The sequence below is a fragment of the Lissotriton vulgaris genome, chromosome 5, assembly GCF_964263255.1.
Source record: "Lissotriton vulgaris chromosome 5, aLisVul1.2, whole genome shotgun sequence".
Taxonomy (NCBI): domain Eukaryota; kingdom Metazoa; phylum Chordata; class Amphibia; order Caudata; family Salamandridae; genus Lissotriton; species Lissotriton vulgaris.
Window position 1 is genome coordinate 741,126,495 of NC_141693.1, and position 24,618 is coordinate 741,151,112.

Sequence of the window (24,618 nt, forward strand, 5' to 3'; positions counted from 1 at the left end):
GTCAAGAAGAGATGAGGAGACTCTGATGTGTTGTGGGAGTTCGTTTCAGGCTTTAGGGGACAGGTATGAGAAGGCACGGCCACCTGCTTCGCTTTTGTGTATGCAGGAGTTGTTTGCTAATGACAATCCAGCAGAGTGGAAATGTTTGGACAGTTTGTGGAAGTGAACGCGACTGTTTAAGTAGTCTGAGCCTGTGTTGTGGAGTGCTATGTAGGTGTGGGTGAATAGTTTTTGTGTGTATGTTCGCTTGTGTATCAGTTTTCAGTGAAGTTCCTGAAGGTGTGGTGTGATGTGGGGTCAGTGCAGGAGGGTGAGGACTAGTCTGGCTTCTGTGTTTTGGACAGTCTTCAGTCTTCTTGTGAGCTGGTATGCTATTCTTGTATACAGGGTGCCCCAATCGTCTAGTCTGCTGGTGATGAGGGTTTGGGTAATCATTTTCCCAGTGCTGTCTGGTAGCCACTTAAAGATTTTGTTCAGCATGCTTAGGGTGTTGAGGCAGGACAAGACCACTGCATTGACATGGCGGTCATGTCCAGTTTGTTGTCTAAGTTGGAGGTGCTGTCCCGTCGGCTCCTTGCCTCCCTTCAGAGCCAGCATATCCCTCACAAACAGGGAGCAGCAAAATATGCTGTGGGAGAAATGTTTTGATCTGTTTCCCTGCCCAAACAGATGAAGTCTGCTTCCAATAGGCGGGAACGGACTTACTGCTTGCTTTCACTTGGCAAGAGCTTTAAATTGCTCCTACCAAGTGAGAGCAAGCAAAGGTTTTCCTGCCTGCACCAGTGCAGGCATGGACACCACTATGTCCAGAGGGTAGGCACCTCTGGACATAGCAGGAGTCGGTCCGGGGGAGTGGTAGTCTCCAGGGCCATTAATAGCTCCAGGAGGGACGGGCCATGTGGGCCCCCCTCCTTTTAAGTTGCACGGCCTGGGGAGGTGGTGGTTGTAGTGTCGTAGGACAGTAAAGCACGACACCAACACTTATTTGTTCTTGATGATCTTTATTCCACTTCTTTTCTCTAACCTGTTCCTCTCCCCGCTTCCCCTCCTCCTCTTCTGTCCTGGTTCTCCTCCCACCTCGTGTGCTGGTCCTAGCGCCCAGCACGTTTCACAACATTAGATCTTCGCCCCTTCTTAAACAATTTGAAATAATTCAAGTGTGTCCATGCATGTCAGAGTATACAATAATAGAAACACCATAGCTACAGTTCTTCATTCAGGCGAACGGGTCTTCGATTAGTTCACTGCGGCCGGAGGGATACCTCTTGAGCCGCCCGTTCCCCTTCGACAGGAGACATGGTGGGTCGATGATCACTTGCTGACTCAGATGTATCTCCTTGGACCACAATGCAGGGTGCAGTTAACGCTTCTCTGACATGGGGCGTGCACTTCTGAAAATGCGTCACAATTCTTGTGATTCCCTTGTCCTCCGATTCAGCTGTGATCATGGTCCCTTTTTGTTCGTCACCAATAGGGGGCATGTACGATATCGACAGTCTGCTTTTCTCTGTTGTTCTTGTCACACCAATACCCAGTCTCCTTCCTGGGTAGATGGCTGTGCAGCTTTTCTACGTCTGTCTGCGTATTCCTTCATCTTTTCCTTTTTCAGACTGTCTCTTGCTGCTAATTCTTTCTGCTCAGAGTCTTGAGACATGCAGCTGGCTGCGTCTTCCCAGACTGGTATTCTTGTGCGCACGGTGCGACCCAGCATTAGTGTTGCCGGACATCTGCTTGTGGTAGTATGCAGTGTGGTTCGATATGCTTGTAATACCTCATTTAAAGCCACTTGCGCATCACATTTGGACAGTTCTGCTTGTTGAATGGTCTTCTTTAGTGGCCATAAATCTTTCTACCATTCCATTGGCTTGTGGCCACAAGGGAGTAATCATCCGGTATCTGAAGTTTAGGTGATTGGCAAAAGCAGCAAATTCTTGCCAATTGAATGGTGGGCCATCATCTGTTTTCACTACCTTCGGTATGCCCCGTGCTGCAAAAACCTCATCCAGTACAGGTATAGTGGAGGCAGATTTAGTTGATTCTATGAGATGCGCAGTTGGGAAACGTGAGTATTCGTCCATTATGACCAGGACATACTTGCCAGATTGTAACGGGCCAAAGAATTCCACTGCAACATGATGCCATACACCATCCGGCAGCTCAGACATTTGTAGAGGCGTAGGGGGATCCTCTGGACTCACTAGCTGACACTGTGGGCAGTCCTTCAGTGTGAGTTCAACCATCTAATAAAGAGTCGGGAACCAGACTTGCTTCCGCAGCGCCCTCTTCGTGGCAACAATACCTCTGCGCCCTTCATGCGCTAGGTTGATGGCTCCTTGGCGCAGCTGTTTCAGTATGAGAATTCGTTTGTCCCTTAGTATAAGACCATCTGAGGTGATGGACAGTTCATCCTTCACATGTCTGAAAGAGGACAGCTCACTCTGTCCGGATTCCTCCAGATGTCTCCAGCTATTTGTCTGAAAGCGGTGTTTTATATTTCGGTGTGTGACATCTTCATTGGTAGCATCAAGGATGGCCTCCGAAGGGACAGCAGGTGGTCTGGCTTGAGCGATTGAATGTGGAAGTCGCTTTGGGATGTCTGGAAATACAGTCAGCTGGATTTGCAGCCTTCCCGGTTTGTGGATGATGTTGTAAGTATAGTCTTGAAGGCGGATACCCCAGCGTTCTATTCTGGGTGGCATCTTGGCTCGGGGATTTCCGAAGATGGTTATCAGGGCCTGGTGGTCCGTGATAAGTGTGAAGTGTTTTCCGTAGATATAGAAGTGAAAATGTTCGCAGACCCAGACTACCGCCAGGCTTTCTTTTTCCGGCTGAGAGTATGCTCTCTCTGTGTCTGTGAGACTCCGACTGGCATATGTTACAAAATACCGCTGATCACTCTCTCAGTCATATTAAGCTAATATAGCTCCAAGTCCTATGGGACTCGCATCCACAGAGATTTGCGTTTTCCTTCTAGGATTGAATTATGCAAGGTTTTTGGCAGATTTTTGGCAGATTCAACCGCAGCTTTGATTGCGTGAAATACTCGATCACATCTCGTGGTCCATTGAAACGGGTGTCCTTGTTTGGTGAGCTTTCTCAGAGGGGAACTGATGGTGGCATAATCCTTGATGTGTTGAGCACAGTAGCTTGCCATGCCTAAAAATGATCGCACATCTCCGGAGCCTTGGGATATCATTCTAAGCAGCAATCTTTTCTGGATCGGGTTTCATTCCTGCGCCTGAGAAGAGGTGTCCGAAGAATTTTAGAGTGGATTTGTGAAATTCACATTTGCCTTTGCTTAAAGTGAGAATGGCGTCCAACAGAGCATGACAGACTCGGTCCAGCGCCGTGTCATGTTCTTGCAGACGAGGATGTCATCACTGTAGTTTAGCATGTTGGGAATGTGATGAATTACCTTCCGGATGGCCTCCCGAAAAATCTCAGCGGCAGATGAAACCCCAAAGCTGAGTCTTTTGTATCTGAACAGGCCTTGATGAGTCGAGAATGTGGTGATATATCTCGATTTCTCATGGAGCTCCAGCTGGTGATAGTTCTTGTTAAGGTCTAGTTTGGAGAATATCTGCTCACCGTTGACTGACGCAATCATGTCACTGATGTGAGGCCCTGGGTGACATTCTCTTTTGATGGCGGTATTGGGTGCTCTCATATCTACGCAGAGACGCACTTTTGCCAGGTGAGCTCTTTTTGGGCACTACAACCACTGGAGAGACCTAGGGAGTGGGTCCTGATGTTCTCTCGATGAAGTCAGCCTGGAGAAGGTCCTGCCGTTCCTCCTCTACAGTCTGTTGAAGGTGAAACTGAATGTTTCTGTGATGTTGTGCTATGGGAGTCACACATTCATTTATTTGCAGTCAAACCCGACAAGGAGCCATCTTTCCACGTCCGGTTAATAGCTTAGGAAACCGGTGAGCTATGTTCATCGTCAACTTTGTACAAAATTTCAACTAGTCGAAGTCGTTCCGCCATTGGCAAGCTGAGAAGACAATCTGCTTCAGGAACATCAATGACATGATTGTGGGCTGGAATAGTCCTGTCTTTGTATGTGAGAATAGTCGGGAATTGTCCCAAACACGGGAGCGGTTCCTTTGACATCCAGGTGTACACCCGCACAGCTGCTTTATACAAGTGTGGTGGCGGATTCATTTTCTTGTATTCTGCAACTGAGATATAGTTGAGAGATGCTCGACTGTCCAGAACAAACAATGCCAAAACCTCTAACAAATAATCAAGTGATCAACTATATAAAAAAAACAAAGATAGCAAATTATTTAAAGTGCTTTGACGCTCTTTGAGAACTCAGAAAATATGTCCCAATTTTAGTTGTTTAGAGCACTAACTATATTCTCTCTGGGAATAAGATCCCCTCATATAGGAGGGTACAGAGGCAATAAGTTGACCACGCTTGGCAGGAGGGACGGGCAGTGGCAGCACAACGGACCATGGAGGGCAGAGGAGAGGGGGAAAGGGCATCTAACTAACCAAGCAGTACATGCAAAAGAGGCTGCGGCAACATGAAAGACCATTGAGGGCAGAAGGAAGAGGCAGCTGCTGTCCAATCATACATTCCAACAGACCCGATTCAGGCAGGAGACTCCTGGTGTTTTTAAGCCCAAAAGGGCTTTATTTTATCTGTGTCTTGCCTACAAGCTCCTCTTTTTCAATGTGAGTCAATGACGGAAATCAATTCCCCAGGTTTTCTTTTTCGAAATCTCCCTCTTACCAAGTTCAAAATGTTGGCAAATAAGGTACATTGGATCGGGAAGGGCAGGAGGAATGGGGCAGGGACTTGGACTCAGATAAGAGAGGACAAGAGGAAGATGGGCATAGGCGCCAAACTGACCTTATATAGCTGGCAGTAGGGATTGTAGCAGCACAATACACCATACTGGGAAAGCGGGATGGCAGTGCACCACAACAGACCATGGGATGCAATAGGGAGGGTACAGGGCCATGCACATTGACAACAGAGAGCATAGGGGAAAGAGGGAAGGGCAGCAAGCTGACCATATCGGACAGACAGGAGGGACAATTGCAGCATAACAGACCATGAAAGGCAGGAGGGAGGGGGAACGGGCACAACAAAGGACCAGACAAGGCAGGAGGGAGGGGAATAGGGTTCTGCACATGGAAAAAAGACCCTGGGAACAATGGACAGGTGCAGAAAGTTGACCGTAAAGGGCAGGAGAGATGGACACTGGAAGCACAACACACCATGAATGGCAACAGTGAGACTATAATGGCATACACAAAGACATTGGAGGAAAGTGGGGGGGGGGGGGGGTCAGGAATAGCAAACTGACAACACAGGGTAGGTGGGAAGGGATGTGGCAACACAGAAGACCATGCATGGCAAGCGGGAGGGTTAGTGGCAGCACAACAGCCATGGTGGGCACAGGAGCATGCACAAAGGACTCTGGAGGATAGAAGGGAGGGGTAGGGATTGGACACACACAAAAGAGGGCAGGGGAAGTGGCTTCACAACAGACCACACAGGGCAGACAGGAGGAGCAGTTGCAGCAAAACAGAGCATGGAGGGAAGAAGGGAGTGGCAGCAAAATGGACCATGGAGGTCAAAAGATAGAGTATGGGGCATGGCACTTGGACAGGCAGGGTGGATGTGGCAGGGACAAGCAGCAGCCATCTGACCCCTGCATCACCTTGATTTTTACCTGCACAGTTATAATGTCCATATATAAGCGTGTTTCATACAGTGTATAATGATTCTTATGTTAACCAAAATTGTAGGCTTCATGTCTATTTTCCCTAGCTCTCTAGATGGGTTGCTCGTGAGATTCATGTGTATGCAGAATCTGTTCTTTCTCACGTTTCTGTTGCAGGTGGAGAAATTCATCTTTGTTGGAATAATGCCTTTGTTTTAGGCGCTAAGTTTAGGAAGGAGAGGATACATTTGAACAAGCGGTGCTGATAATGTGGGATGGTGCTCTTGCTCACCGGAGAAGGTCTGGGAATCAAGGTCATCGCGCCAGAGCCTGGGAGCATCGTGACCGCATTAAGTTACCTACGAGGAGGTGTCCAGCTGGATGGGATGATCGCATGATGTGACGATGGATGTGTCCTATGATTTCAGTGTTGGGGTTAGGGACAGAGTTCGGGGGTCCTTTGGCCAAATCTGCAGAGAGGAAGGAGCATTTAGACCGAGCTCTGTAGCTTTATGCTACTTGACCAAATCAACGCGAGTGTACTTCTTAGGAAGTCTTCACACACGGACACCTTTTCCGGAACTTACCTAGGGAATGCTAAGTAGGGAAGTCATGTTAGCGGTAGGGTAGGGACAGACTAATGCTTTTTACCTATGCACCTCCAATGAAGAAGGCTCTCAATGTTGGTGCAGTCATAGTCTGCGTCCTGATTCTACAACTGGTCATTATTTGCATGTTGTATCAACTCAACTTTACCCATAGATCTGGCTTTGTATTAGTTCCAATGTATTGTTACACCCTCATGATGAGGTGCCTGTATGTAATGTAAAAATTACTTATAAAGCGCGGCATACACCGGACGGTTTCTTGGCGCTGTATATCCAGTTGTTCTTGGCCTTGTAATAAACTAACTAACCCTAGAATCGGGAGTCAGTGATTCTTCAAAGTCATGCTTCATTGGAAGGATGATATATGATCTGCAAATGATTTTTCTCCCCTCTACTCTTTTAAGCAGGGAACAAAGAGCCATCGAAAATGGGCTCAGTAGTAAGTCTAGAATGTGGAACCCAGCTCCTTCACTAGGCAGGTGGAAGGGGCAGTAGCAGCTCAACAGAACACTCGGAGTAGATAGCAGTGTGGCAGGTCCATGGAATATGGTGGGCAGAAAGCAGGGAGCAGGGGCATGCACACAGATATTGGAGGGCAAGTGGAAGGAGAGAAGGAACAGCAAGCTAAGTGTCGTAACTAGATTTATCTCCTTTAGGTTGCTCAGCCAGTATGAGTGAGATGTCTGCATGGAATGTTGGTGTGCGTGATGTCAGAGTGAATAGAATGTGTGTGTGCCTGGTGTGTGTGGAGAATGTCAGTTGGTGAGTGAGGGCTGAGCAACATCCATCAAGCTCCTGGTGGGACTTAATATTTATCTTACTGAAACCAACTAATAAACATTGTTAGACCTGGCACCTTGGCGTGAGTCTCCCTTCCACTTTTTGCTGATGTGCCTCCGATGTTTTGCTGGTTTTCCGATACTCAGGGCACTGCGCCACGGCTGACCAGTGCCGCAGTGCAAGTGCTCCCTACTGTAAATTGTACATGCGATTGGTATCCATGATTGGTTCATTGGATTTACTGTTAGTCCCTAGTAAAGTGCACTAGGAGTGCCGGGGCTCGTAGATGCCAATACTGCTGGTGGGCCTGCTGCGCTGGTTGCGCCACCCACCGAAGCAGCCGTAAAGATGTGTCCGGGAACTGCGACCGCAGAACCCGCGTGCGGTCTCGTACCGTCACGCTAGCTGGGCAAGTGCACCCACTTGCCAGCCCCCGAACCTTCCCTTGACTACATATTAGTCACCCCTATGGTAGGCCTGCGGGCAGGGTGCGTTGTAGGTGCAAGGTAGGACAAGCCCTGAAGTGTGTGGCCGTCCTAGTAGTGACTTACACCCAAAACCGTATTTCACTATTGAAGGCTACCTGCTCCATTAGGACAGACTGAGCTGCTGGAGTTATTACACCCTATAATCCCAGCAGGCTCAAGGAGCATGGTAGCGCGTCATGTTTAGTATGCCTGAACTCAGGATGATAAAATATTTCTTTTAGTAGAGTTTATTTTAGTATCCTGAGTTTGCAAATGCTACTTTTAGAAAGTTAGCATTTGCTTGCCTAACCATTTCAGCCCGCCTCTGCTGGTATGTGTATCTGACTGTCTGGGACGTGTGAGTGACAGGGCTGGGAGGATGACAGGTGGTGACTGCGCAGATTACACCTTAGTGGGAGGTAGGAGTGGCTCTTGACTCTGGATCTTGCTGTGCTCTACCACCACAATGCTGGCTCCACCCTCCTGGGGAGCGTCGGATGATTCAGCCGACACCTGGCCCAGGACGGGCGGAGCCCCATCAACAAGGTACTCTGGCTGCCCCTGTCCGCACAATGCTGGCTCCACCTCCTGGGGGGCGTCTGATGCGCCTGCCCCTCACACTGAAAGCAGAAGCCGGAGTACACCCGCCAGGGTACTCAAGGACTGAGAGTGGCTATGCAAAGGCCCCCCTGGCCTGCGAGAACAAAAGAAATGCCATATAAAAGAAGGAGCCCTGCTCCTTGAAAATTAGATCCTGTTTGGGCTACAGAAGGAACTCTGCCCGACGAGAAGGACCGGGAAGGACAAGGAAGAGTGCTGTCTCTTGCCTGTGTCTGGTGCCTTGCTGCCGAAGGAGAGGAAAAAGGAAAAACTACGAAAAGACTTTTGCTTTACAAGACTTTGTGCCAAACTCTGCTAAAAGATCTCCAAGGGCTTGAAACTGAACTTGCCCCCTGACCAGCGCCCCAGGACCAGTGGGCGCTACACCCTGAAGAAAGCAACTGCGTGTGCTGCTCCTCGTGGCAGTACCGACGGAGGAATCTCCTCCAAGGCAACGACATCCACCTGACCACCGTGACCGGGGCCCAGAGCAACAGCGAGAGCAAAGTGAGGACCAGCCGCCGCTGGCCCGAACACCGTGACCGCAACTGCACCGGGAGCCCGAGAGCAAAGCGAAGGAGGACCCGTCCGGTCCGAGCTCTCGAGTTGACTGCGCAACGAGCAGCCAATCCACTTGCAAAGACGGACAGTCGCCCTGTGAGAGTCCCCTAGGTCGGTACCTTGCCCGACAGCTCAGCTGTGAGCGCACAGCTGCACCGGCACTTGGCTGGGTACGTCCTGCACTTGAGGACCGTACTGCCACTTGCCGCCACCACGCAACCGCCGCCTCCAGGGTCGGAGCGGACGACGAGGAGAGGACCCTGCCGCCACAGAACACCGCTGCCCCGGATGACCCGTGAACTGCTCGGCTGAGAGCCGCAACGAACAGCGACCCCGGGAAGGCAACGCGACGTGGGACAGATCCCCTGGGAGCCGCCTGCTCCACAAGAACTTTGTTGAACTGGGCAGAAGGCCCTCAAAGAACTCTTATTGCTCGAAAGAACTGTGGCAACTTGAACTAAGTAACTTGGAACCGCTACTTGAAAGTCTGATAACTGTATTCATAAGCCTGCTTGAATTCTATATAAAGATATATATATTTTTAAAGAATACAGTCTGGTCTCACTGTGTGGTGGGTTGGTTGTGACGGTGTAATATTGCAAGTGTTTAACCCTATGTGCCCCAAAGATTAGCCTACGACTGCTTAAGGCACACTACCTAGAGGGTAAGCAGAGGTTGTCTGGAAGGTAACCCTCAGCCCTGACGAGGAAGAGAGAGTCCCTGCTTGTCGCTAGTGTTACAACTGCGCCAACTAGAGCCTCCCCCTTCCTACAAACATCATACTTGGATCAATTACCTGGCTACCTTCTACATTATATCTTCATTTACTACAACATTTTGGCGACGAGGATGACTGAACTTTTGAAACTGAAAACGAAGTATCTGGTTAGTAAATTATCTCTACTGAAACGGAAAATAAACAAGAGAACAACCCTGGTAAGTCCCACCAGTGTCCCTTTCCAACGGACAGCCTACTAGCCCAGGGTGTTGATCTGAATGAACTTATTATTGTGACACATAGCGTGTGAAAACGCAGTCATTGGTACTACGCTCATCAAGCTGTGTGCTCTGTTAATTCAAAAACGTTTTACAGTGCTGTAATCTCTACTTGCTTGCTTTTAAGTGAAAATCCCCATGAGGTATGGAGAAAAATGTGTTTCACTTTCCTGTCCGATGCTCAGCCTGTGTGAATTGAAAGAAGCAGCACGCAGTAGATGTCCTATGTAGATCTGTTTAAGCTCGTTATTCTGGCAGTTTTGTGTGTAAAAACGCTGACAGAAATATTACCTGCATATCGAGAGTAAAAGGCTATCAAGCAGCAGGGATACGTTTTGTAGCACTTGGGTGTGCTGTTCAGGGCTATAAATCATTGTCTGCAATGGAGCGGCTGAGACACGATTTTAACACGGAAAGCACCGTGATGGAATGAGGGAAGTTTCAGCTTTCAAATCGTGAGCCTGATTATTAAATGAACAACACGCAGCTCTTGTATTTAAAGGCAGAGCGGAGTCATGCCGAAAGTAAATGTCAACACGTGCTTTGCAAATGTTTTTTAAACATATTTAATATAAGCGGCTGTGTTTGCAAGCGTAAAGGATTAAGCATTAAGTTTCGGTTTTTACATTTCCATTGTTTAAATTAACTCGGATTTCACTGCGCAATCTGATGTGAAAATGTTTAACTGTCAGCTTGAGTTTAAAAGAAAAGTGCGCGAGGAGCGCCTGAAGCCTACCTTCCTCCAGCTCCTTGTGACGTTTAGAGCAGCTGCGTGTCTGCGTGCCCAGAACCACCCAGCACTACGCATTATGCGTGCCTCCATTTTGCGCAGATCTTCATTTAGGACCATCACCATGGAAACAAGTTAATTTGCAAGAGAGTTTTGTACATGGACGAAAGCTGTGGGATTTTCGGAGCGTTTAGAACACTTTTGCAACTACATCGCAAGGGAGTGATGTTTACTTTTGCCAACAACTCTTTACATGAAGGATAATTTTCTTAAAGCTGTGGCAAACGTGGGTGTTACATGGAATTAAACGCAAATGAGGATTTCATGGTGTTCGGCAACAGCTGACATTCTACGAACAACTATTTCTTCTTCTGAGGTGCACTCGGGTGAGAGACCGCTCACCGGAGCATGGGACTTGTTCTTGCATTATTTTGCTGGTCAATATAATGTTTGTCTTGTGTTTCGGTGTGTGAGTGTTGCGGGGTGAAGAGTTCCCTGTGGTGATTTTTCTGGGGTGTGATGAGTGCCCGTGTTCTGTAATTTAGAGTATTATTACTAGTACTGATTATTTAAGCGCAATTAGTAAGACGCATTACATGGATTAAAAAGCGCAATTAGTAAGTCGCGTTACATTCATTATTAAATGGCGCAGGTAGTAACTCGCGTTACATTCATTATTAAATGGCGCAGGTAGTAAGTTGCGTTACATTCATTATTACATGGCGCAGGTGGTAAGTCGTGTTACATTCATTATTAAATGGCGCAGGTAGTAAGTTGCGTTACATTCATTATTACATGGCGCAGGTAGTAAGTCGCAGTTACATTCATTATTACATGGCGCAGGTAGTAAGTCGCAGTTACATTCATTATTAAATGGCGCAGGTAGTAACTCGCGTTACATTCATTATCAAATGGCGCAGGTAGTAAGTCGCGTTACATTCATTATTAAATTGCGCAGGTAGTAAGGCGTGTTTGACAAGCAAAGTTTTATGATTTGTTAGTTTAGCTTTTTAGCTTTGGTGCATTAGTATATTTGTTTATTCATGGTGTTTTGATATTACTTTAGGATTTTCAAAAGTTGTTAAAAGGTGTTTAAAAAAAATTTAAATTTCCCCAAGGGAAGGGGATATGTGCCATGTTCTACGGTATATCCTTTTACATTGTTTCTTTGCTTTACTTATTCTTCTTCTCTTTTCTATTATGAACTGTCCGCTTTATTGTTTTTATTGCTTTGTTGCAAGCAATTCTGTTTAATTTCTGTGAAGAAAAGGAGATATGTCGTAACTAGATTTATCTCCTTTAGGTTGCTCAGCCAGTATGAGTGAGATGTCTGCATTGAATGTTGGTGTGCGTGATGTCAGAGTGAATAGAATGTGTGTGTGCCTGGTGTGTGTGGAGAATGTCAGTTGGTGAGTGAGGGCTGAGGAACATCCATCAAGCTCCTGGTGGGACCTAATATTTATCTTACTGAAACCAACTAATAAACATCATACTTGGATCAATTACCTGGCTACCTTCTACATTATATCTTCATTTACTACAACACTAAGCACAGAGGCTAAGCAGGAGGACAATGATGATGCATAGGATTGGGCAACGGAAGGCAAGAGGTGTGGGCAGGGACATCAAGCTTAACGGAGGTCAGTGGCAGCACATCAGACCATGCAGGGCAGGAGGGAGGGGTGCTTGTGCATGGACTCTGACACAGAGGCTAAGGAGGAGGTGGATGGGACAGCAAGCTAACTGTTCAAGGCAGGCAAGAAGGGCAGTGGCAGAACAACAGCCACAAATGGCTGTAATGAGGGAGCAGGGTCATGGATTTGGACAATGGATAGCAAGGAGGGTGGGCAGGAGCAGCAAGATTGCGTGGGGCAGCACAATGCCAGACCAAGCCCTGTGTTCAACCCCCACTGTGCACTGCGATGGGCATCTTACCGTTAAAAAAAATGTTAGAAATTCACTGAAAAAAACCAAAGGTTACACAGTCGTTATACTTGGGAAATATAAGTTAAAAATAGTTGGGTTCAAACTTCACTCATACGAAACCAGTGAAAATCAGCTGTCAGTTACCTGAGCAAACTATAATTTATGCTCCCACATTGGACGGCTTATGACCTCACATTAGATCACTCATGACATGGCCAGTTACATTACTGAGGGCATCTCAAATGACATCATCCAGTGATTGTTAGTGTTTTCTAAAGGTTTATGAGTTTTAAACATATATACTAAGGTACTAAAACAATACCACAAATGCCCAGATATACAACATTGGTTTCCTACTGAATGGATTTACACCAAATAAGAAAAAGCCTGATCTCCAGAACAGAATCTACCTTTCTCTCTTTTTGTGTAATTCTTTCCAGCGGTTTGGGCTGCAGAAGTGTCTAAAAACTGTAGGTAATTAACTTGGGAAACACACTTTTCTTGTCCTCACATTTCTATGCCCCCAAAACTTTCCATGCACAGATAGAATCCCCAGCACACATTTTGGGAAACATTTTGTGAAGATTCGACAACTGACGATATAGGCAAGGCAAAAAACACAAAAAATTCCCTCTGCATCCAATAAACCATACCCACCCTAACCCCTAAAAATTATCTTGCCACTCAAAAACCCATACCCACCCTAAACCCTAAAAATTCCCTTGCCACCCTAAATCTTGACAACTCCCTTGCCACCCAAAGACCCATACCCGCCCGAAACCCTTACAATTCCCTTGCCACCCAAAAACCCACACCCACGCTAAACCCTAAAAATTCCTTTGCCACACTAACCCCCAACAAAACCCTTACCACCCATACCTACCCTAACTTTAAAAAAATCCCTCGCCACCCAAAAACCCATACCTAATAAAATTTCCCTTGTCCCCCAAAAATCCACACCTACCCTAAACCTTCAAAATTCCATTGCCACCCAAAAACCCATTCCCACCCTAAACTCTAAAAAATCCCTTGCCACCACCTAAGGCATACCCACCCTAAATACAGAAAATTTCATAACCACCCAAAAACCCAAACCCATCCTAAACCCTATAAGTTCCCTTGCCACCCAAAAACCCATACCCACCCTAAACCCTAAGAAAATCCCTTACCACCCAAAAAACCATACCCACCCGAAACCTTAAAAACTCTTGCCACCCCAAAAATCCATACAAACACTAAACCCTAAAAAATTCATTATACCCAAAACCCCATACCTAACCTAAACCCTAAAGGTTCCCTTGCCACCCAAAACCCATACCCACCTTAACACCTAAAAAAATCCCTAGCACCCAAAAAACCCATTCCCACCTTAAACCCTAAAAATTCCCTTGCCACTTAAAAAGCCATACCCACGCTAAACCCTAAAAAATCCCTCACCACCCAAAAATCCACACCCAACCTCAATCCTAAAAATTTCTTTACCACTCAATAACCCATGCCTACCCTAAACCCTAAAATACGCCTTGCCACCCAAAAACCCATTCCCAACCTAAACCCTAATATCTATCTATCTATCTATATATTTATTTATATATATATTAGCTACTGGCGGTCACCAGTAGATAGTTATAGTTAGGACCTAGTTTCCATAGGAAAAGCATTTTTTGTTTGTTTTCCTAATAACTTTGGCGCCGGTTGACGAACTTTTCAAAACTTGTGGCCCGCTCTAGTCAGCTACTATCCTGAAAGTTTCGGGGTGATTTGCCAAGCGGGGCAGAGAAAAAAGGGGGGTCCCAAAATCTGTTTTTTCCATGTTATTTTCCATAGGAAACTTTAGACATGGCTACTGCTGAACGGAATTACACCAAATTTGGCAAAAATGTAGCCCTTGTTTCAGAAAGAACTCCTTTTGTTAAATGATGTATATCCGTTCAGTAGTTCCTGAGAATTTTTTTTAAAAAGAGGTTGACAAATGGATTATCCATAGGAAACTTAAGACACGGCTACAGCTCGAACTGCTGAACGGAATAACACCAAATTTGGCAAAAAGTTAGTGGTTGGTTCAGAAAGCGCCCTTTTTAAAAAAAATTGTGTAAATCTGCTCAATAGTTGCTGAGAAAATCAAAAAAGAAAAGTTTCAACATTTAGAGGCACAGAGGATCTGCGCATCCTCCCGACCACGAGCTTCATTCCAATTGGCTGTCAACACTCCAAACCAGGTAGTGTTGGCAGCCATCTTGTGCCTCGGTAACCGAGGCACAAGAAAACAAGGAAACAAAGGTGAAAAAAAAGAAAAGGAGTCAGGGTGGAAACCCCCTGACCCCTAGTCATGCTCACGGGGGTCCGACGAGGACCCGTAGGGCCAGAAAAAGCATCACTTTTTTTTATTTTAAAATCGGCGAGATTTGAGCACCAAGCACGAATTTCGTGAGATCATTTTTAAAAAACGAAGCGTGGGCTCCCGCGCTTCATCATTATTTAGCCCCAGGTGGGTCAAGTCCTGGGGGCATACAAAATTGAAATTGCGGGGGCCCAGACACGCCCCCGCAGCTCCGGGGACCTTCACCCCCCGGGGCTTTCATTAAATATTTGCAGGGTTCTCACGGCCCCCTAGCCCCGGGGACCGCCCCACCACGGGGCTTTCATCAATTATTTTGCGGGGCACACGACCCCCGCTGTGCTGGGGACCGCCACACCCTGGGGCTTTTAAAAAAACATACACCATTGTTGGGCCTCCCCCCCACACGCCCCGGGAACCGCCACCTCCCTGGGTCACTAATATTCAAATTTGGGGATCTGTAACGGACCCCCGAGCCCCGGGGACCACCACCTCCCCGGGGCTGTGCAAACATTGGGAGGGGGGCCATGCGCCCCCCCTCCTGGAGCCCTTGATGGCCTTAGGGACCGCCCCCCCCCCTCAGGGCCAGCTCCTGCAGTGTCCCCACGGCCCAAAAAAAAAAGTTAAAAGAACAGGGGCCACACAGCCCCCCTCCTAAAAAAACATAAGAATACGAAACACCACGATCTTGCCAGAGGCCCCGCCCACTCCCAGCTACACTCTACAAATGCGCCTTGTGGCGCTTTTTACAATGGGGAATTAATTCCCCTTCAAAACTGGGGGTTTCTGGGGGCCAACAAGCCCACCAGGTACCTCCAGTAAGTGCCACAGGGCTGCGTTGCAGAGAGATGGTCCAGGCCACGCCCCTTGTTACACCTCTCTGCAATGCAGCTCTGTGGTGCTTACTGGAGGTACCTGGTGGGCTAGTTGGACCCCAGGGACCCTCAGGATTCAAGGGGACTTAATGCCCCAATTTAACGCAGCACAGGGCGTGTTTGCACAGTGGTAAAGGGAGGGGGCGGGCACGTTATAGTTAGAAATTAGCATTTTTAAAAACCTTTGAAATTCACTGAAAAAACCATAGGTTTCAGACATGTTATAGGTAGAAATTAGCATTTAAAAAACTTTAGAAATTCACTGAAAAAAACATAGGTTTCAGGGGCGTTATAGTTAGTTGGACATTTCACTCGTACAAAACCATAGAAATTCCCCCTTTATAGTTAGTTCAGCTAACTAGAACTCGGGCCCTGCAATGCACTGCTGATGTCATATTACATCACTCATGACATGGTCAGTGACATCGCTGATGCAATCTCAAATGACATCACTGATGACATCATTCATGCATCTTCTCACACCCTAATATAACTTTTGATACACCCACTCTAAATTACAGACTGCCATTCTCAAAACCATAGACACTCCAACACCAATAACGACATACCCACTCACTGATTCTTAGGTCTACACACACATCCACTCATTCACCCGTACAGTCACTCATACTTACTGTCACTCAGTACAGGACTATCATATGCACTCATACACCTATATAGACAGTCACACACTGCCACTCATCCATAGAGGTACTCACACACCTAGTCAGTCATGCAAATAATTAATCACACTGCCATTTACTCACCTATACAGTTATATACACACACCAGCTCACTTACTCTTACAAAGACTAGCACATTCTTACGCATTTATGCGATCACTGATACAAGCACACACTCATCCATACAGCCACTCTCACAATCACACACTCACTTATAGCCATTTACATACTCTAACACACATATATACTGCCTTTCACATATGTAGTTACTCACACATGTACTACTGAGATATACATTCACTCACTAACACACCCATACACAAACACACACCCACACAGTCTATCACAGATGCACTCTTGAAACCATGCACCCAGTGAATCACCCACTCACACTTCAATGCACAGTCACACACACACCACCCACACAATCACTCAGGCACCCAGATACTCACACAACCAATCAATAACTCATATAGACACTGATGTAGCTATTCGTAAACACATGCAGCCGCTTACACACCGACAGACGGATACAGACATTCACACAGTTTAGTCACTAACCCATGCATTCAGTAAGATACGTTTAATCACTCACTTATAGTCAGTCACGCACCTACTAAATCATCCATTCAGACACTTGTACACCCACTCATTCTTCAATACGCCTTTCCCTATATATATTAAACATATTTAAACTTTACAGAAACTCACAGTGACTGGATGATGCCATCAGTGATGTCATTTGAGATGTCATCAGTGATGTCACCTGAGATGTCATCAGTGATGTCACTGACCAGGTCATGAATGATGTAATATGTGATGTCATCAGCAGTGCATTGCGAGGGCGCGAGTTATAGTTAGCTGAACTAACTTTAAAGGGGGAATTTCTATGGTTTTGTACGAGTGAAATGTCCAACTAACTATAACGCCCCTGAAACCTATGTTTTTTTCAGTGAATGAATAACATTCCAATAAAAACGCTCCAATAGGAATATTCAGGAGCACACCTGGGATTCCAAAGACCTTTTATTTTGCCAAGCAGACGTGTTTCGGCGTGAATTCGCCTTTCTCAATGCTCGTCTCCACTGAGGGTCTGATGATATCAGTTCTTTCATATTTATAACAAAATACACTCCCATTGGTTGCCAGATCTTATAACCATCCAATTGAATTACTGGTTAGTTTGGCAAGCAGATATTCAGAATTTGCTCATACACAAGTGACAAATGTAAAGCAAAACCTTTACAAATCGAGTCGAAAACAACTTTGTTGAGTCAGTACTTTGTGCTGCAATATTTACGGTTTTATTTCTGTAGTGCATTTCCTATGCACCACTTGTCTGAAAACCACATCTGGAATGATTTTTTTGAGTTGTACAGGCTATCAATAATTCAGTAAATTATTTCTAGATGCCACCATTGGCATATTGCATATGGTTCTGGGAGATACATCCGGATTGCTGTATCTAGTTCTGGAGGCAACCTCTGGTGTATCCTGTAAAGTTCTGAATGACACAGATGGCGTACTGTGTAGAATTCTGGGGCTTACCTAGGGTTGATGTTGAATACAGAGCCGAAGGCATTCTCTGCTACCTCACATCTGGTGCTGAAGACCAATATCTAGCTTTGGTGTGTACAGTAGTTCTTATTTGGAGAATTAGGTTACCTTTTGCAGGTCACGCATGGCATGCTATTTCCGGTTTTGGAAGCCCCATATAGATTGTTGCATTCAGTTCTGGACCCCACTTTTTGCATTTTATGTCCAGTTCTGGAGTCCTTATCTTGAGTTTTGTATTTTATTTAATGGACAACATTGGGATTTTTTGTATGCGCTGCTGTTTTGCAATGTGGCCCTTTGTGGCCAGAAGAGACATAGACCGAAAATGGGGGAGCAGGGATGGACCGGTGCATGCAGGCAGAGAGAAAAATTATATATGAAAGCAGGGGCTACCCACAAACATTTTACAAAATCTGGAGCTTATGAAGGAAATATAGAGACTTCAATTAACTCCACAAATGTTCAACTGTCAACCTATTTTACTTATGTACAATTTTCTAAACGTATGATGTGTGTGTCAAACCAGTGTCAGAAGGTTTTGATGCATGATCTTTGTTCACAGTACAAAGCATAATAAAGAGATTTTCTTTTTAAAAACTGGATTTTTATGTTTCTTTCAGAAGGCCTCATCTGGACTCCAATGTCTAATTCTGAGAACTACATAAGACCTACTGTACATAGTATTATGTTCAGTTCTGGAAGCCTCTTTTAGAGTTTAATTTCAAATCTGAAGACCTCAGATGGAGAATTTTGTGAAGTTCTGGAGGCATCATGTGCAGTGCTATTTCGAGTGAAGAAGGCCTCACCTGGAGTGCTGGATCTAATTCAGAAAAACCCTCTAGAATGCTGTCGTCGGTTCTACTTGCATCCTCCAGAGTGTTGGGTCTGAACATTGAAGCTTCTTACTGAACATTTTGTCATGTTCTTGTGCGCTTATCTGGAGTATTGTGCCAAGTGCACTAAGCTCCACTAGCAATATTGTGCACATTTCCTGGTGTAGAACATGGAATATTACTATTACTTTTAGAGGTCACATCAAGAGGTGTGTGCCCTTATCTGGAGGTTACGACTGAGTGTTGCATAACATTGTTTGTTTACTGATGGAATATCGTGTGCAGGTTTGTGTGCAGTGATGGATAAATCAGTGCATGTGGGTGAATTGATTGCAAGTGGGATGATAAACGAGTGTGAAGAGCTGAGTGAGTTATCGCATGAATGTGAGGACCAGTGATTGGGTGGCGGAGTTTGTGAGTGGGTCATTGAATGGATGTGTGAGTGAGATGGAGGATGTTATTTTCTGTAAGATGAGCATCCTGCCCTGCACATATCAGAGGTCAGGAATTAGACTAAAACACTCACCTAGGGCTTTCTTCTAAATAAAGCAGTATATGGAATACACGCCTGAGAATAGGTTAGGCTCTTCTAAGGAATAATAGCGTTTTCATTTTCACATTACTGAATGGTGAGGTTGAGCGGTAAATTCACTGTGATCTAGATGTGGATGCAGGATATTTCCTGCTGCTTCCAACAAGGGCGCTGCAAGTTTTTCTACAGATGGACATCTTTACCTGGCACTCCCTCTGGCTGGTTCCAACATACGAACAATCACACTTTCTCAGTGGACTCTGCTTGAAGGGCTATTACAAGCACACCATCTTTAGCTCTTCATCACCTAGCGCCCCAAAAAGGGACTTTCCCAAAAAGCAGAGATGTAAAATATTTTGTTCAGCTTCCAATAAAAGGTCGGAAGGCACAGACTGGAAAGCGAACACAGGGAGAGACTGAGGGAAGTGAAGGAGAGGGAGCAGGAGAGAGGAAGGCCATGGGTAAAATCTCTGCAGGACATCGGCTAAAGCTGTAATAATGCGGTTTGGAGCACCATGGTCTTTACGTACAATATTTTTAGCTTTATCTTTAATGTCCTATGGAAAATTGGATTCACGCTAGCCATAAGAAATCAATAACATCTACCAAGAAAAATGGTCCTGCCTGATGTTAGGAGCACTAAGGCATGTGTGATCTGTACCTTCTTTCCCAGCAAAGCCATTCTCCTGCAGTCTCATTTAGTGGTCCAGATGATACCTTGGAGGGAAAAAAGAATAACTCTCGGCTGCAGAATCAGTTAAGGAGTCTGCTGGTGGATGGTACAAAAGTTGCATCCTTTGCTTGGACCATGTAATTCCTTTCCTGTCTGGAGGAACATTGCATTTCTGTTGCTGTCTGAAGGAAAAAAGGCTATAAGAAATAGGAGAGGAAAATGTAAATGTCTTTGAGCTTATATAGCGCACAGCTACCCGCAGTGGGTGTCCCGGCGCTTGCTTAGGGAACCCGTCCTGGTATTCCCCTGTGAGATAGCCCCGGCAGGGTATCCACAAGGTGAAAGCCAGGCATCCCGCCGCGAGGGGCCGTTGTGGAGATTAAGCAAGCTATTGCCCAGAGTCGCAGAGTGTGAACCCGTGAGTCGAGAAGGCACCGGAGCGAGAATTATCGAGTCCGTGGAATTTTTAGCCCAAGACCCGCCGAGGCGGGGAATTGAACCCTGGTCCAAGACCGATCTCAGCTTCCGGGTCTGCCGCCTCTAACCCCTGAGCCACACTTCTCCACAATCGCCATGGTAGGCTCTAGGTGACCTCGTCCTAATGGCACAGCAGTCTTAGGTGCAAATGGCTATCTTAAAGCTTGTAGTGAGTCGTAAATTTCCTGCCATGGTCTTCATCAGGGGATGTAGGCTGTAAATGATTACTCTCTGATTGAGGGGAGGGCCACCTTTAAATGAGAGGGATGGCTAATGCATCAAGATGCTGAACTTGCCCACTGGCTTGGGAGCAAAAGGGTGCATGGATGTTTCGTATTAGACAAAAGACTCACCCAGGGAAAATACTCTGCCCTGTTCTACATGGGCCTTGCAGGTGTCTGCATGGGAACGTTAAACAGCTAGTTCAGAGGAGCAGGTGATTAATTGAATACATGATTTACTACATTTTCAGCATCAAATGATGCTTTGATCTCAACACAAACACACACAACATATTCTCTGGAACGGACACTGCGAAATAATAATGAAGCACATTCTCCAGTTTAGACCTGGATACTTTTATTAGAAAGATATAAAATATACAAAAATCAAAAGCGTCCCGAAGTGAAACACAATTTGATGGCTTGATACAGTAAGGTATCAGCCGTAAGGTGCTTTGATGATCCTGAAAGACATGATTAGAAAATGAATACCAGCAGGAGAATACTGCATAAGGTAACAGAAGTACAAAGAAAAGCCACAAATAAATTAATCAAATAGAGTCAACCCGTATTTTGATTTTGCTTCCTAAAGGCGTGTTACTTTAGTACTTATTTCTTAATGAAGAGCATTTCTTGGCTCTCTCACTCTGCTCAGAAGAAAATGCATAATATAATTGTCACACATAGCTCTTGCACTGCAAACCAGAAACATTGATAGTCTTTTATTGCAACCTGGTGGTAAAAATCTTAAATCATAAGGAAACAAGATACCAGAATGGGAGAAACATTCCCGAGAGAGACTGGATCTTCTTTATTATGCCTAGAGGCAGGCAAAACAAAACATCAGACAACATGTCCATAGAAATGAGACCTCAAATAACAAGAGCTGAAAAATCAGCCCAAAAATATGAAACCTCAACTCACATGAGTATAGAGAGACAGAAAGATAGAAGAGAAACATGAGTAGAGATATGAGGTGGAGTATTAGAACAGCACCAAAGGTAGTCCCACTGAGGTAGGACTCTAGCCACAAGGACCAACAAGATGCCCGATAAAAAAGACCCATATATAATAGATTGAAGGGTAGATCAACTGAAACAGCGTCCAGGTGAAATTTGCAACAAATTACCTGAGATGGTGCCAAACCCAACATGGGCACAGAGTTAAGACTACAACAAATAGGAACACGGAGAAACATGTATAAATGGGACTGCAACCAACAAAAGCACGGAGTTGCAACCTTGCACAACCTCAGGTAATAGAAGCAAATAAAGAGACTCCTGGAGAAGTGGAAGCAGCCAACCAAAAAAGAGAGGATCACTAAAATGGAACAACACCTAGTATTAGAGAAACATTCTCAAACTGAGAAATCCCACCATTAAGGGTAGCACAGCGAGACAGAGGACCAGAAATATTACAGTTGAGAAGCTGGACTACATAACAGACATCACCTCAATGGCAGTACTAAGTCAGCATATGTGGTCCCACTGAGATGGGCCTTAGCCAACTGCCAGCAAATACAGCATGTAGATGTTCCTAGAGATGATGAGTCAGTCAACAGGAGTTGAAGGATGCCCATGGAACATGTGAAAGAACGACGGAGACACAAAAAAATGACAAACAAAACTTACTGGCTGCCATCCCGCTTCTAATTGAGCTCTGTCGCTCCTTTACACCACTGCAGGCGGGCACAGGTTCCCAGCCTGCCCGCGGCAAATTCTAAAGTTGCTCTCGTACATGAGAGCAGCTTCAGGATTGGCCTGTGCACCAATGATTTTCCCTCCAAGACTGACTGGGAGTCTGTGCCTGCTCTCTCCAACCCCAACAATGCAGCTGGGGTTGGAGAGAGCCTCACTGTACATGTGTTTTTTGGGCGGCCATAGACAGCCGGGCAAAAACCACATGTGCGGTGTAGGCAGAGCCCACCACTCCCCCTACAGCCTATCATCACCCTGGCCTCAGCCCGAGCTCCGGCAGAAGCTAAATAACTGTTTTAAACTGATATTATTGTTTTATTATTACATTTTTTAAATACTGGCAGTGGGGGGGGGGGGGGGGGGTGCTCTTCTGCCGTAGCGGAGGAGCCGCCGCTGTTTCCTCCTCTCATTTCTTCTAAATCTTTTTGAATCTGATAAGTATAATAAAAATACTATGGACTAATTACCCACAGCCTACTAAGGGAAAATTGAGAAGCCCTAAAGAGGAAGCCCAAAAACAACATAGGGAAACGGATTGTCAAGCACCATATCAGCTCCTAGCTAACATAATAAATAAGTACCCAATATCTATTAATTTATTTCAGGTTCTACGTTGTGTCATTTAAATGAGCTTGCAGAATGGTGAAGTGCCTGTTGGCCTACGCTGAACACGCAATGACCACAAGGCTTTCAGTAATCAGGGAATCATGCTTCAATGCCAAACTACTACTTTGATAGACCTGAGATTCCATAAACCTACATCCATGTATAGTCAATTATTGTGAGACTATAAATAACTGGAAGAACATTAAGAAATATGGTATCCCAGATTATGCTCTGATTGACTGTGCATTTTGAGAAAGATGCATTGAAAACTATAAAAACCCATGTAGCTTGTTCTTCCAGGAGTTCAGAGGCAATTGCATATGGACTTGATGCAGCTGTGCGTAAAATGTACGTTTGAACCTTAATGCCTATTTGTCTTATTGATTTTAGGCTTCAACATAGTTGGTGAAGAATGCTAGAATCAATCCTGCTACATCTCGCTTAGAGTCAACATGAGCAAAAATAACTATCTAGTGGTAGCTAAAGCAGGGAAGACCCCAAAACAGTGCACCATGAATTCAGTGTAATCCCTTATCCCATTATGCAGACTCTGAGTGTATGCAATTATGGCTTTGAGCATTTAAATGAACTTCCATGCACTGCCTCAACCAAGTTGGCACATATGAAGAGAATCTGGGTTAACACATACATCTGGAGGCTATAAATAGTCCGAATCCAGCGCCTCTGCATATGGTAATTCATTCTGAAACTTTCTCAGAGGACATAAACGCAAGTTAAAACCTGCTTCATGTTGTGTTAAAGAAAAAACGTTTGCGCAAGAAGTTGAAGTATCCTGGTATTTGCTTGTAGGTCCCTTTTGATGCCACTTCACTGGAGACCTGGAAATAGGATAAAATGTTTATTTTGGATAAGAGGAACGATTTTAGAATGCAACTCTTACAATGTATACATTTTACATATTTTGACATTACCTTCCAGTCTTTAGGGACTTCAGACCTCAAGGTAAACCTTCCTAATCAGATTAAGTGCTCTGCGGCCAAGTTTACTCTTTTGGAGAAACAGTCTGCTATAGCCAAAGCCTATAAGACAGTTTTATTGCCAACGGTAGGCAATGCTGGATCAGCGTGTTTTCTGCCTTGGTGAAATGCTCCACAAGCAGCTTAATAAGGGGGTTTAACGCAGACTCGCACAACCTCAGATTGGTTCGATATGTCACAAACCCACTTCATAGAACCTCTGAAACATCCACCTTTCACCAATATTTTCTTTGACCTCCATGATCAGAATGCAACCCCTATGAAATCATGAATAACACAGATAACTTGTGATCTTCCCGTATCCTATACTCTTTTGGATTAAAATGGAACTTACTCCATCAGCCTGGTACTCAAGAGATATAATCTCCACACAGTCTTAATGCTCAGAATGCATACAATGGGTCCACTCCTTCTTCACCCTTTCCCCCCCACAGTATGCTTTGATTCCACTCCGACCCCCAAGAGCCACATTGAGTCCCTTGCAGCTTGCTTTAAAGACAGATCACCTTTGATCAAAACCATCAACCTCACCGCCTTGTAACTTTCATGATCAGCTTCAATCAAGCCACAGATGTGATAACAAGAACAGACATGAGGACAGGACCAAGAGACCTACTGGGAGCGGCACAGGCAGGAGACTGGCACTTAGGAGGGGGACAGACATGGACAGAGTAAATATGGGACGCGCAGATGGTAAGGGACCAACAATGAAGCACAACAACAAATTCTCTGAGAAACATACGTCTGGCAGTGGCAATGAGGGACACATACAGACAGAA

At 45.5% G+C, this 24,618-nt stretch overlaps 1 protein-coding gene across 1 annotated transcript in view; it reads right to left on the minus strand.

The window, feature by feature from the left end:
* Window positions 1–20,879: 20,879 nt before the first annotated feature.
* Window positions 20,880–24,618, minus strand: part of CASP9 (caspase 9) — a 186,284-nt gene continuing 182,545 nt past the window's right edge. Inside the window, exon 10 of the mRNA XM_086922176.1 lies at window positions 20,880–23,680. Within this exon, the coding sequence (XP_086778302.1) occupies window positions 23,588–23,680 (93 nt within the window). The 3' untranslated portion in view covers window positions 20,880–23,587. The remainder of the gene's footprint in view (window positions 23,681–24,618) is intronic.